This window comes from Apiospora hydei (assembly GCF_038363865.1).
Source record: "Apiospora hydei strain CBS 114990 chromosome Unknown utg000002l_segment0_segment0, whole genome shotgun sequence".
Taxonomy (NCBI): domain Eukaryota; kingdom Fungi; phylum Ascomycota; class Sordariomycetes; order Amphisphaeriales; family Apiosporaceae; genus Apiospora; species Apiospora hydei.
Window position 1 is genome coordinate 2434552 of NW_027117361.1, and position 12875 is coordinate 2447426.

Below are 12875 nucleotides of genomic sequence, written 5' to 3' on the forward strand. Positions count from 1 at the left end.
TCAACGCAGCTTAAACTGCACCTGCACCTGCACCTGCACCTGCACCTGCGCCTGCGCCTGCACCTATCAAGGGGACGAGGACAGCCGACGTGATACGAAACCGCCCGCCTTTGATAATAGACGCTACCAACCCAAGCCTAAAGCGTCGCTCTCAAGTCAGCCGTGAACCTCTGCTTCACCGCTGCTATGCGGTCACCGAGCATTTCTTTCATTGGCCGCGCTGGCAGACCGGAGAGCACCTCGTCCACGAGCATGGCCACGTCTTGAGCACAGCCGAAAGACAGACTCCAGCCCGCACCGCCTTGGCCGTAGGAATGGACGATGCGACTGCTTGTGTTGCGCAGCTCGCGCTCGACTCTCACGTTGTTGCCTCTGAAAGGCCGGAGGCCCTGGGCCAAAGGGTAGTCTGGGTCGACCTGGGCGTTCTTCAGGCAGGGTAGGAATGCCTCGCACCTCCGGCGCATGCGTTGGATGATAGGGCTGTCTAACGTCAGATCCAAGTCCCACTTATGCGGCTCCGCTATACCGCCAATCAACAGGATGTTGTCGTTCCTCGGCACCAGGAAGACGATTTCATTGGAGTCATGGACGGCATCTGCGGTGATGGTCAGGGCTGCCTCGACTTTCGGGAACGCCGATCCATCGTTGATGACCCGAATCAGCCCCCGCGGATTGGGTAGACGCTGGCATCCCCCGCGAGGACCTGCCCTTGTAGGCCGGTGCAGTTGATGATGACGTCTGCGTCGAATCGCTCGAGTAGTTGTGACTCGATGTCCAGCAAGTCCTCCCCGATGGTCTCTGTGACCAGGTTGGCGCCTTTGCTTTCTACGAGCTGCATGAGCCAGTCCATGGCTTTGTCCGTATCGATGATTGGCGCAATCACCTCGTAGGCATCCACTGCGCCGTACGACGGATCGACATCTCGCTCAGTCATCAAGTCGGCTCCGTGATAGAAGCCCCGAACGCCACTAGCCATGATTTCGACCATCTTGGAATGCTGCGCCGCATCCGCTTCCACGGGGGCGGGGAAGAAGAAATCCGAGGGCATCATACGGACGCCCGACGCATCGCTCAAGGCCGGGATGGACGCAATCCCGTCCCAGATGTGATACGCCGTCATGCACCAGCGCTTGGAGTGGGCAAGTGAGATCTTGTCGGTGTGAGACCCGCACACAGCCGGAGGGTATTCCCAGAGTGCGCCAGCAATCTGCGAAGTCAAGCGCTGCTCACTGTTTGCCCAGGAACTTTACAAAACAATAATTGTCAGCTTTACTATACCCCTGGAATGGGGTGGGTTTTCCTCTTTGACTTACGAACTCAACACAGTGACCCGGTATCCGCGGTCAAGCAAGACCCAGGAGTTGACGAGTCCGGTCACCCCGCCTCCGATGACCAAGACGAGTGGGGCGTCCGCGGCGGGAGACCGAAGGGCTGCCCCAACGGCGACAAGTCTCTCCATAGTGTCAAAGGCATGTTTCGTTTAAGACAGTAGCCAGCTGGCAGTCTGCATAATCATGAAGGTCAGATCTATAATTCGCCAACATGGGAAGTCAATGCTCACTTGGTAAAATGCAGTCTCTTTCGGTGCGATAGAAGGGGTCTAGTTATATTTGGCGGGGAGTGGCGATCTGGGGTGGTTCTGTTTCTTGATTCTGTATATGAAGTAACAGTTGACCGGGGGAGGGTAGGGGGGAGGAAATCGACGTGACTAGACAGCAACAAGTGTCGATTGCTATGACAACCTTTAGACGGTTGCTGACTGTAGAGGATAAAAAGACGATACTCGAATCTTCTAATCCGCTCGTTGATCGTTGTGACTCTGGTGCCTCCTTTTATACACACCTCCTGTCCCCGAAGAAGCCATGCATTCACACCGCTCATATCGTCTTGTAGTCAGCCTACAGGCTCGGCCATGACTGTACCTGTATTCTGCGCCGCTATGAAACGGGTGTCTATCGAACGATAAAGACCTGCGTCGGATTCTCACCTGAAATTCCTCACCTAGGAATTGTTACCTTGAGAAGGAGGTGGGCCACGGCCTCTCGTTCGTTAACCACCACCTTCCAGGATCACCTAGCCTGTAGAATGTGTGTGTGTGTATGAGTGAGTGTGTGTAGTCGCGTAACCTAGCTCTGGCACCATCGATGGATAGTAAGACCAGGCCTACCTTCCTATACCTCTTGTGTCCGTACCTGCGGTGGGTGCTGAAAAAAGGGTACCCAGGATCGGTACCGAAATATGCATACGCACAGACAGGGCAACATGTATTTACGACTCGTAAGTTGCAGCCTATGAGGATGATCTCAACTGTAACGTGCAGCTTTCCCAGTTACTACGTTCCACTCACTCGGTCTGGGCAAATTGGACCATAGCGAGCAATACTGCCTCGGATGGAAGTAAGTAGTCAGACTTGCTTACATAAAGTCTATAGTCGACTTGAAGCTGGAACAGCTTGTTTTTTACGTTTAGACAAGCCGCATTCTCGGGCAGGCTGCCAGTTCACCTTCCTGGGTACGCATCCGCCTCATGGCTTTCAAAATCTGCAAAGTTGCAGTCCCAAGAGCAAGGGGGGAAGTCCAGTGACAGATTAGTAATGCACTGGCCCTGCCATGAAACCAATATCCTTGAGCGAGTACCAGCGTTGCAATCATCTGGTATACAATTTCCCCGGATTCAACCTGTATCTGCCCACCTACCGACCCAGCCTACCGAGAACCATCGTGCCATTTCGATATGCAAATATGCAACGTGATTCTGTACCTTGATCGAGCGGGACGACCGGCATCTGAAGAAGGCTCGTCCGTTCCCCCGGTGTTGGCTGCGCGATTTGAGGGCTGCATGGCGCTGTGCGACCCCTCGAGAAGCTTGTTTCTACCCGAAGGAATGGTAAAAGTTTCATTCCCCAGACCTGGCAGATCAGTAGGAGTCGAAGTTTCCCCGCGGAGCAACATCATTCGTCCTTGCCTATGCTGCCTAGGAGACACCAGCCCCCAGGAGCTGGCAAGGAACTTTATACCGGTTCGTCAAACCGTTTCCGCACTGTTGCATAATTAGTGAGGATTGTGGCTTTCCTTGGTAACGTCTGGGCGTGATCCATATACTCGGCATCAATGGGACTGCATGGGCGACTCTTCGTCCAGCTGCCGGTTTGGTCCAATGACAGGGTTATGCCGCACGCCCTTCTTTTGAGTCCATGAACCAACGATCGAATCACAGCACTTCCGGAAATGATCTCGGGATTACTCAACCTATGCAAGATAGTTCCTGAGGGGGGATGAAGGGTCGATCAGCAAGGTTGAATTCCTACCTGCATGGGGATGGTTATGGCAAGGCTTTTTCCTATATGCCACTTGCGCATGATGGCCGCACCGCACGAAAAGGACATGGCCACCATCAGGTAGCCTTAGTCACTGCCCTGTGATGGTGGAGGGGTGATGCTACAGTGTAATCACTTAGCTCCCGCACCACACCACGTCCTAAAACACATCCAATGTCTATCATGGGCATGATTGAAACATCAGTCCTGGTTCTAGAAGCTTACACAAAACAACCGCCCTGGGCGGTGCCTGTAGAGTCGTACGTCTGACCAACGAAAAAGGGGCAGTCAAGTCGCGATGCCGCCACGTGTACATTTCCTCAGAAGTCAGTCAGTCAGAGCGATAAAGGAGATCGGGCTCCCGCCTTTTTCTGGGCCAGTGGTACCGCTGGAAATCCGAGAAGACAGACAGCGGATTGGGGCAGAAGGGCGGTGACTAGGAAGTTGACATTGCTGCCTTGAGATCCGAACATGTCGGCACATCGGACCCGATTCCAACTCGATGTGCCCAAAATAGGATATCATGTCTTTGGGGGCCCATCTCATGCATAGGGCTGACGCCGCGGCTCACTTCGGTCGAGCTGCATATAATCATCGAATGATATTCCAGGAAAAATGGAACACGCGTAGCTCGTGACATATGTATGCGAGCTTGCTGTTTGTGACACCAAACGGGTAAGCATGATCGTCGCCGTAGGTACCCAGCCATGACATGGTGGATAGGTAGCGAGGACGTACAGGCCATGCATCCATCCTAGGCGTTTTCACCGGGCGAACCAGCTTTGGCGAGAAGAGAATCAGATAGCCAGGCCGGCGAAGTCGCCGAGATGGCTTGGATCCTGCCCCAAGTCGTTTGGAGATGTATGTCGGCTTGCCCGGGCCTAAAGCCGAACAATGCCGCCCGCGAATCGGCTGCCGGGAGGAGTCGCAGGTGCGATGCCGCCTTCGGGCCGTGTTGCCACTCCGTGGACGTTGGTTGCCCTCTTGCGTTGGGATGGGTCGGGTATTACGCATACCTGCAGAGCCAGGGCTAGCTATGTTTACCTGCTCATGTTCACACCGACCGCTTCAGGACTTGCTTGGCCTTTTCACTTGACCCCCTTGCGCGCTGGGACAAGCTGAGGCGATGTTCTCTTCACCTCTCCAAGCGGGTCGGCGGTCGGGGCAGCCAGTGCAGAGAACCCCATGAAGCAACGTCTTGTGACGCGAGAAGGCGAGAAGGCGAGGCACCATTGGCTTGCTGGGGACGTTGGATATGCAGCAAATCTGACGTGCAGTTGCAGCATGCATCGCGACGCATGAAAGTACGCAGCCTGTGTGGCTTGGTTGGGTCGGTTTGTCTGGTGGCGCAACTAGCAGTAGTGACTCGGCGACTCGTGTCTTTTCAGCTCTGCTAGATTCGACCCAGATCGGAAGCGGCCCCAGAAAAGATCAGGCTTGGACCCAGTAGGATGAGCGATTGCCTTTGGCGCTTGTGCACATCATCAGGTGCAGATGAGGGAAAACAGGCCTTTTGTGCATCGATCTTGAAAAGGGTGTCCATGCAATAGATGATGGGCCTTGGACTTGTTTCGTACTCCGTCGTATCTGTCGCGACTGAGGTCTGTTGTAAACAAGTCTGCTGCAGCTGCAGGTTAACCTACCTAAGGTAGTACGACTTAGTAGGCCGATGAGGTCATCGTCTTATGCCCAACTCGCCAGTGGAAGCTGATCCCAAGCTCCTGGCTCCTGCTCTTCCCGACTTCCCTAGAAGAGGCAACCCCACCTTAGCTTACTTACATTGATGGCCTCGCCTCACTCCTTCATCTCACCTCGGAATTACCCCGCCAATCCATCGTCTCGTGTGCTGAGGTTCGACGAAGCAACAACCTGTCATTCCAGCGCTCCAATCAACACCATCCCTTCCTCTCCATCTCACCAACTGCATATCGAGACACGACCAAAGTCTTGGATCCTTGGCGTCCATCTCCTTAAGCACGCACCAGAGAGCGAGCGAGCGAGCGCGGAGCGCGAAAGGAGGCACAAGAGGAAAACACGAGCTCAGTCAGCCATGGGTGCCCCCAAGCTCGGCTTCGGCAGTATGCTGCTGGTCCTGGCCATCGTCTTGGTCGTCATGCCAGGCCGCGCTGCTGCCTTCGGAGCTGGTAACATCCCCTCGATCGCCCAGGTCGAAGGTCACAACTGGCGCCATGGCGATATTGAGGATATGCTGAAGACCATTGCCTTTCTTCACGGCAAGAAATGGACCACCCTTCTCGTCCAGCGCACCTACTTTGGTCAGTCGGCCTGCCTACCCACATCACCTCCCCGTCAGTATGGCGAGCTAATGCGCAAAGGGGTACAGGCAATTGGCTGCGAGACTATTCCCAGGCCGTCGATGTGGGCAGTTTGAAAGGCGTCAATGCGGAAACCATCCGCGTTCTGGTTTGGATCTTGTCTTTCTTGGCAAATGGCTATGCGACTGAGGAGTTTGAGGTCACTGCGGAACGCCTTGGTGTCTACCGTCCAGAGGAACACATCGACAACCCTCTTGGCTATGCCGATGGCAAAGATGCTCGCGAGTTCGACAAGCGGTTGCGCGGCCCCGTGCTGCCCGTCGAGACAGAAATCGATATGCGCACTGGCATGAAGAACTACATCGCCAACGAGGCTGGCGGATGGGCAACCAGTGCCGGTTACCTCAGGAACAGCATCGCCCGCAGTGTTCATTTCGGGCGGCTATACACCTCCGGCTCCTCTCGCAAGGGCAACGAGGACGATCTCTGCGAGGCCCTGAGGTGCTTGGGCCAGTCGCTGCATTGTATGGAAGACTTCTCGGCCCACAGCAACTACTGCGAGCTGGCCCTCCGTGAGCTTGGTTACAACGACGTCTATCCACACTGCGGCACGGCGGCGCAGATCAATATCAACGGCAAACACATATACCCCATCGTTACTGGTACCTTTGGTGGTGTGGACTTCCTGCACTCTGTACTGGGCGAGGCAAACGACCACTTCACACAGTCCGAAGTCGATGAGATGAACTCGGCGCTTCTGAACGCTCAGATGGCCACAAAAGGTGAAGGCAGCGGCTCTCGCGGATTTGGTGGACCCAGCACTGCGAGCAGCTTCGTCTCTCTGGTCAGCAAGCTTCCAGTCATTGGCGGTGGTTTCGCTTCCGAGGCACGCGACTTGCAAAGGATGGCCGACGAGCAGGAAAGGCAGAACGAGATGTACTCTTCCACACGCAGTGGCGATGGGGCACGCAACACCAATCTGGTTCCCGGTATGAGCGAGAGCTTCGACCCCGTCAAAGTCGCCGGCCAGATTTACCCCATCCTGAAGTTCCGTGACAAGATTGTCAAGTCCATCAACAGGGGTATTGCCAAAATCCCAGGCTTGGAAAGCTTGCTCGAGCACATTAGCGAGACGCTGACCGCGTTTGTTCTCGGTCTACTCGCCCCATTCATCCGTCCGATCATCAACCAGGTCACCAAGGTTCTGAAGGATGGATCCTCTGGCGTCATTGCTACAAGTGCCAACGCCCAGCTTGAGCCATGGAGAAACCCCAATTGCACAGATCCCACTCACTCGATGCTTTCGAAAGATCACTTTACCAATGTCCTGAACCCTTGTGCAGGCAGGGTTGCTGCTACAGTTCTGCAATATGCTGTCCCGTAAGTCTCCCTCGTGACGAGTAATAGACCCTAAAACTAATTGGACGAATAGGCGCATCTTGTATGCTTGGGAGAACCCTGGCGTCCCTGTTGACGAGGTGGTCAACGATGTGACCAGGGCGTTTCATCACCCGGCTCTCCGCGACGAGCGTACGGAAATCCACCGTGAAATGTTCCAGACCGTGCGCAAATGGGCCGACGAGTACCCTCGTCGTCATGAGCTGAACCACGTCCTTGGATCTCAGAGCGTCAAGGACGGCAAGAACCATATCCTGCAAGGACAGGGTAGCAGGGGAATGCATTCCCACGGCGGTGGCATCTTTGATGGGGTGCCGGAGACATGATGAGCAACAAGGGTCACGGAAGACCTACCAACTCGCTCTGGAGTAAGGTTGCGACTCGTGATCTTGATGCCATGGGCGCCGGCCAGGGCGGTGGCGTCGGCTATATGGGTGCCAGCTCACCGGAGCCCTCGCACGCCCCGACTAACACTAGACCCCCGGGCAGCTTCGGGTACAGGACAGACGCACAGCCACCCAGTGGAGGTGCGGCAGACTCGTACTACTCGGGCGGATCCGGCTATCAGGGCAAGCGCCACCGATTCAGTACGGAGGCGGTCCCCCGCAAGGATACGGGAACCAGCCGCCGCAGGGCTACGGTGGCCCGCCTCCCCAGGGTTACGGGATGCCGCCGCAAGGATACCCAGCTCAGCCGACCTACGGCGCACCGCCTCCTGGCTGGGGTCAGGGCCCTCCCCTCCTCAGGGTGGTTATCCGCCATACGGAGGCCAGGGCCAATGGGGTGGTGGTTACAGGTATTGATCAGCTATAAGTAGGGAGAGCTTGGGGGAATAAGGGACAGGAAAAGGGGCCACGGAGGCGTTTTGGGGTGGTGCTTCAAGCTGGCTGGTAATATATAATAAGAGAGAAGCTATGCAGATAGCGGCGGAAAGCTTTTTCTCAGACAGTATTAAGGTCATCTATGCCTTGCCAAGTATACACGAGTTTTTCAATCCTTCTGAAAGCAGCCCAATACTTCGAAAACAAAAGAATGAGTCAAATCCAGACTGAAATGTCTCCAACAGGTGCTCACATGACCGTTAAACTATAGTAGCACGTCACTATTTAGCTTCTGTATGATCGGGCAATCGTGATCAGGAATCGTGTCAGGCATGTGCTTCACACCAACCGCATTGCTTCAGTAATTATAGAATGAAATCAAGAAAGAAACGCATATTGGTATTTTGGTGACAAAAGCGCGCCTGATTTGTGCATCTACCTGCAGCGCATCGAATGCTGACGATCCACAGGTGGCGTTTTCCCCCTTGATAACTGGGTGCATCCAAAACCGGACTATGGTTGCTGCTCAGTTTACTACAACGCCGATGGGTCCCATTTGGCGCCGCCCTCGTCTCCCCCAGAACGCCCGGCCTGATTTCTTTGTTTGTTCGCTCGCTCGCTCGCTTTGCTCTGCTCGTTCGCCCATCCGTCTACCCTCAGCTCTGGCCGGATAGGAAGGCAACCTCCACCTACTACTATACAATGGTCTCCTGGTTACCCAAAGTGTGGCCCAGGGGCAGGATACTTTCCTGGTGGTATATATCTATGAAGATGTAAACCAAACTACAGCTTGGGCTTCACGGCCGACTTGGGAGGAGTCGTGGCCTCCTGGTTGACGAGAACCTCGCCAGTCTTTTGACCGTTGCCAAAGAAGATGACCTGAACGGTCAAGTCGTCCCTGTAGTCACAGTAACCGTCAGCAAGAGATTCAAAAATCTGCTTTGAGTACCCCTTTGATAGCGAAAACATTATGTATACCAATGGCACTGAATTAATAACCCCTGGTCCGTACAGTACGGCAGAAACTGGCCGGAGCAGCGCTTTTGCTATTAAGGGGATACGCAGAGAGAGGCAAAAACATACCTGTAGCGTCTCGACATGGGCGAGACCAGAGTCAGCAGAGCACAAACTTGCTCCTCGTTCTTCCCACCCAGGGCATTGCGGATCAGATGCGTGGCGACGTTGCTGTCCTTGACAACGAACCGCTCCTTGTCGTTGGGGAGATACCCCACTGCTGGAGGCGAATGGGCGTCTTCTGGCCGCCAGGACCATTGCCGTCCTTGGTGCTGTCGACAGGCAGGGTTTGCTTAGAGCCAAAGATCTTGGACCAGACCGAGTTGAACTGCGAGTTGGACGACTCCGCGGCCTGCGTCTCGACCCACTTGCCAACGAGGCCTACTACTTCCTCGTTGGTCAACATCTCCCAGAGACCATCCGTGGCCATGACCAGGAAGTCGCCTCGCTCGGGCTGGATCTTGGTGGTTGTCACCACGGGTTCGGCCGTAACGTACGGAGGAGTCCTGAGGTGGGGCGAATAGCTGCGGCCGAAGAAACCCTTTCGAAGTCGGTCGGAGATGTCTCGGGTCCATTTATAGCTGGCATCACCGAATGCCCTGGTAGGTTCTAGACCGCCAAGGACTCTGCCGTTGTGAACGACGCGTTCCTCGCCCGGGTGAGCCTTGCGCAAGCGAGCAGCTTCGTTGGGGTTGCTGCCAGTCTGGTCCTCGGAAAGAGGAGTGGCAGTCCACTTGCCGAAATCGCTCCGGCGCCCCAACACGGCTCGCGAGTCACCAGTGCATGCCACACGTAATGTCTTGGTGGCGCTATCGTAGAACGAGAGGAGGGCGCATGAGCCTGACAAGGCCGGCCCCAGAAGCTCAGCAGCCACCCTTTTGGAGTTGGACTTCAGAACCTTGTCCACACTTTCGTGGACGATTTCGTGGTCCAGTCGCGTGAAACCGAGCTTCATAGCGGCATCGATAGCATCGGGCGAGGGAGGGGCGCCCATAGCAGTGGCAGCCTTGTAGGTAGAGTTGAGCTCGCGGGCTACCGAGGTGATCAAGGTCTGGCGCAGCTTGGCCGAGGTGGTCCAGCCAGCGTGACCATCGAAGACACCCCAGAACATCCAATCGTTGATTGCCTCGCCAGTCTTGTGGGCGTCCCGCGGCGTGACCTCGACAATCTTTTCGGCATGGTCGTCCTCGATGGGGTTGTTGCTCGCCAGCTGCACAATATCGTACCGCAGCACTCCTTGGCCGCGGTTCACCATGTAGGAGACCTGGTTGTCCCGCAACTTCTCGGTGGCTTGGTCGGGGGTGAGCATCTCGAGAATGTTGCCACCGGTGCCGTCGGCGCTCTTTGCGATGGGGCCTTCGCCGACAAAAGTTCCGGTATGGAGCTCGTCTGCGCCTACTACCAAGACGTTCCGGGTTGGCGCAGCATCGCTCGGGGTGTTGGCGGTGCCGGTCGTGTAGGGGCGGGCAACTGCCGCGTCTGTTGAGGGGTCACCCTTGTAGGAGTACCAGGCGCCGTAGCCGACAAGGCCTGAGACCAAAGCGACGGAGACTCTTCTGAAGTACATGGAGGACTGCAGCGGCTCACCTAGAGCATTTTGTCGTTGCTGGGATCGGGTGGCGTTGGTGGAGGAGGTGGACGAAGAGGACGACAAGGCTCGCAGGCCGCTAAGCTTGGTGAGGCCGGTGTTGGCGGAGCAGTGGTGCTGCAGCAGTAGACCAACCTGTCGCGTGCGTACGTTTCGGGACAGGCCTCGGACGGTGGTTTGACAGGTTGTCCGGAAAGCTCTCACGGCGGCACAACGCATTTGGACCCGGGCAGGAAAGAGCGTCCTTGGCTCTCGAACTCTTCAAAATACGGTTGGGTAGGCAGGAAGGAAGACGGGGTCAAACGCGCCGCAATGCAAAGGTCGAGGGACGACAAGGTTGGAGGACTCGCTTCAATGGCAATGGTGGGTCAAAGGACGGATGAGGAAAGAGGGTTTCAGTGCAGATGATGGTGCAAGTCACCTGTAGCAGCCGCTAGCAGCCCTGCGAGCACCAATCATCGAGGGGCGGGATGTGGAAAGTGGGCTGCCGGAGAGCACCTAAAAGCCTAAAAGCCCTGGGGTTTTGGGCTGACGTCCCCTGTAGTCTGGACCTACAGTGGGTTTTACCAGTTGCAGTGTAATCCGAAGGCAAGACGGACCTGCTGTCACAACATGCGGAGCCGACCCGAGATCAATCGGCACCACGTATAAAGAAGAAGTAGTATGTACAGATTGCCGGCCTTCTCCCCATCACGAACTGGAACTGATCCTGACGATAGCTACATAGCGGGGTGTCAAAACCAAGATGGACCAAAGCGAGGTCACTGCCTCGGACTCCAAGGCAAACGAAAGCCAACCCCCTCCCTCTAGTGCAGCCTCCTCCGGGGGCGCCGACATGGAGACGGGATCCAACCAGAGTACCATCTATCGTGCCTTCGATAGCTACCCCTGGACCAAAGATCGCATTTTCCAGGTAACTAATGTCTTGTTTCGCTCGGTGCCCTGCTGTCGGTCGTGAGCCATGCCCATCTAATCTAGTCTGATGCTGAACGGACATCTCTCCCAGGAACAACTTTCCAAGGAGCTGTATACGCAGCATGATGCCAGCCCATCGGATATAGCGTTGGCCTGCCGGATCAAGCGATTCGAGGACAAGGTCAGCATCAAAGTAGATCCCGCCATGTACCAAGTCTACCGCGATGAGGGCGCGAAGCCCAAGGTAGATCTAGTCCCTCGATTCCTCCTCGAGCAGGAGCGTCTCCATGAGGTAAGCTGTTAGCCTCCTCGACTGTCATCTGCTTTTTCTCGGTTGAACTAAAACCTGAGATCCTTTTCATCTTCCCCAGCCGGATTTACGCAAGCGCAGATACGCTGCGTTGACAGGCGACTGGGGCGATGTACCAGTTGACCAGATCCCCTCTGGACAACTCTCGGCTCCCCACTGACGGAGGACTGACCGCACCTCTATGGCAACTGGCTGCCCCCAAGGCCGACCTTTATATAAAGAGAGATGACCTAGCTTCGGGGGATGGGGGCAAGGAGCCGTATCCCAAGAAGTTTGAAGAGATCATCGAATTCCTTCAGAGCGGAAAGGAGATCCCCGGCATCCAGAAGATCCCTGATACCGTGATTACCGATCCGGTAAGATGCCTTGTCTTTCTGCATCTACTGCTCTAGCACACCCTTCCATGTAACTGACGATACATCCAGTCGATAACCACCACTACCGGCCGTCCAGTGCCCCTAAAGCCATGGGAGAAGAAGCCCGCCAACTAGACTTCGCTTACAAGTCATAATTCAGCTGTCAGACAGTGATTGAGAGGTGCAACTCGCATGTTTGCGTGTTTGGGCCCTTGCTACTGGATACTACTGGGTACTTCGGCCATCAGTCACGGCATGTAATTTGATCCCTGGGCCCGTGTTTCACTCAAGTCAGTACCGTTGACTTGAGCTTCTGGCAAGTTGACGAACTGGGCTTCCTCTGCATCCAAGACAATTCATCACCATGGTGCCGTGATTCTGAAATCAATGTACTTGGGAGAAATCATTCGTTTTTCTAAAGACCGACTACCTCAATCTAATCGTCAATGCCATAAACTGTTCCAGACTTCTCCTAGTCGCGGGATACCAATTCTTCCTGCCAGAATACACAAACAAAACAGCTCTGAACACAATGCTAAAGATTCTGCGAATCATCTCTTTTTGCCTCAGTTCTACTTCTATCCACCCTCTTTGTTTCTTCTTAAGACACACGCAAATTGAAGCCTTTAGACACAAAGCAGTTACACCAACAGGTTTGTTGGCATGTTGGGCCACATCTAGTGCTGCTTAGAACCGAGAGCTGGAGATGGACGAGAAAAATGACGGGGGAAATGAATCATCAACGGTGGAAGTATCGGTTCGTCCACCGCTCATCCAAGTGGTGGTCTGGGGTTGAGACTAGGCGAGGAATGATCGATGGACGCCCAGATGCTCGACTTCGTATCGCAAAAACCGTAAGGATGATATGTCCAAGGCACCAT

The 12875-nt window shown here is 55.1% G+C and overlaps 4 protein-coding genes across 4 annotated transcripts; 2 read left to right on the forward strand and 2 right to left on the reverse strand.

Annotated features, from left to right (window-relative positions):
* Positions 1-137: 137 nt before the first annotated feature.
* On the reverse strand, positions 138-1459 carry PG997_000786 (uncharacterized protein; the record flags this gene model as incomplete). Its single annotated transcript, XM_066805101.1, has 3 exons — positions 138-683; positions 704-1229; positions 1314-1459. The coding sequence occupies 3 exons, from the start codon at positions 1457-1459 to the stop codon at positions 138-140; spliced, it is 1218 nt and encodes a 405-aa protein (XP_066674874.1).
* A 3907-nt stretch (positions 1460-5366) lies between these two features.
* On the forward strand, positions 5367-7803 carry PG997_000787 (heterokaryon incompatibility protein Het-C; the record flags this gene model as incomplete). The annotated part of the gene is made up of 5 exons (XM_066805102.1): positions 5367-5592; positions 5661-6972; positions 7025-7257; positions 7311-7517; positions 7559-7803. 5 exons carry the CDS (start codon positions 5367-5369, stop codon positions 7801-7803), a joined length of 2223 nt encoding a protein of 740 aa, XP_066674875.1.
* Positions 7804-8594: 791 nt separating this feature from the next.
* Positions 8595-10632, reverse strand: PG997_000788 (protein phosphatase 2c protein; the record flags this gene model as incomplete). Its single annotated transcript, XM_066805103.1, has 3 exons — positions 8595-8709; positions 8895-9042; positions 9081-10632. 3 exons carry the CDS (start codon positions 10630-10632, stop codon positions 8595-8597), a joined length of 1815 nt encoding a protein of 604 aa, XP_066674876.1.
* Positions 10633-11158: 526 nt separating this feature from the next.
* On the forward strand, positions 11159-12129 carry PG997_000789 (uncharacterized protein; the record flags this gene model as incomplete). Its single annotated transcript, XM_066805104.1, has 4 exons — positions 11159-11326; positions 11420-11620; positions 11737-11994; positions 12064-12129. 4 exons carry the CDS (start codon positions 11159-11161, stop codon positions 12127-12129), a joined length of 693 nt encoding a protein of 230 aa, XP_066674877.1.
* Positions 12130-12875: the final 746 nt, after the last annotated feature.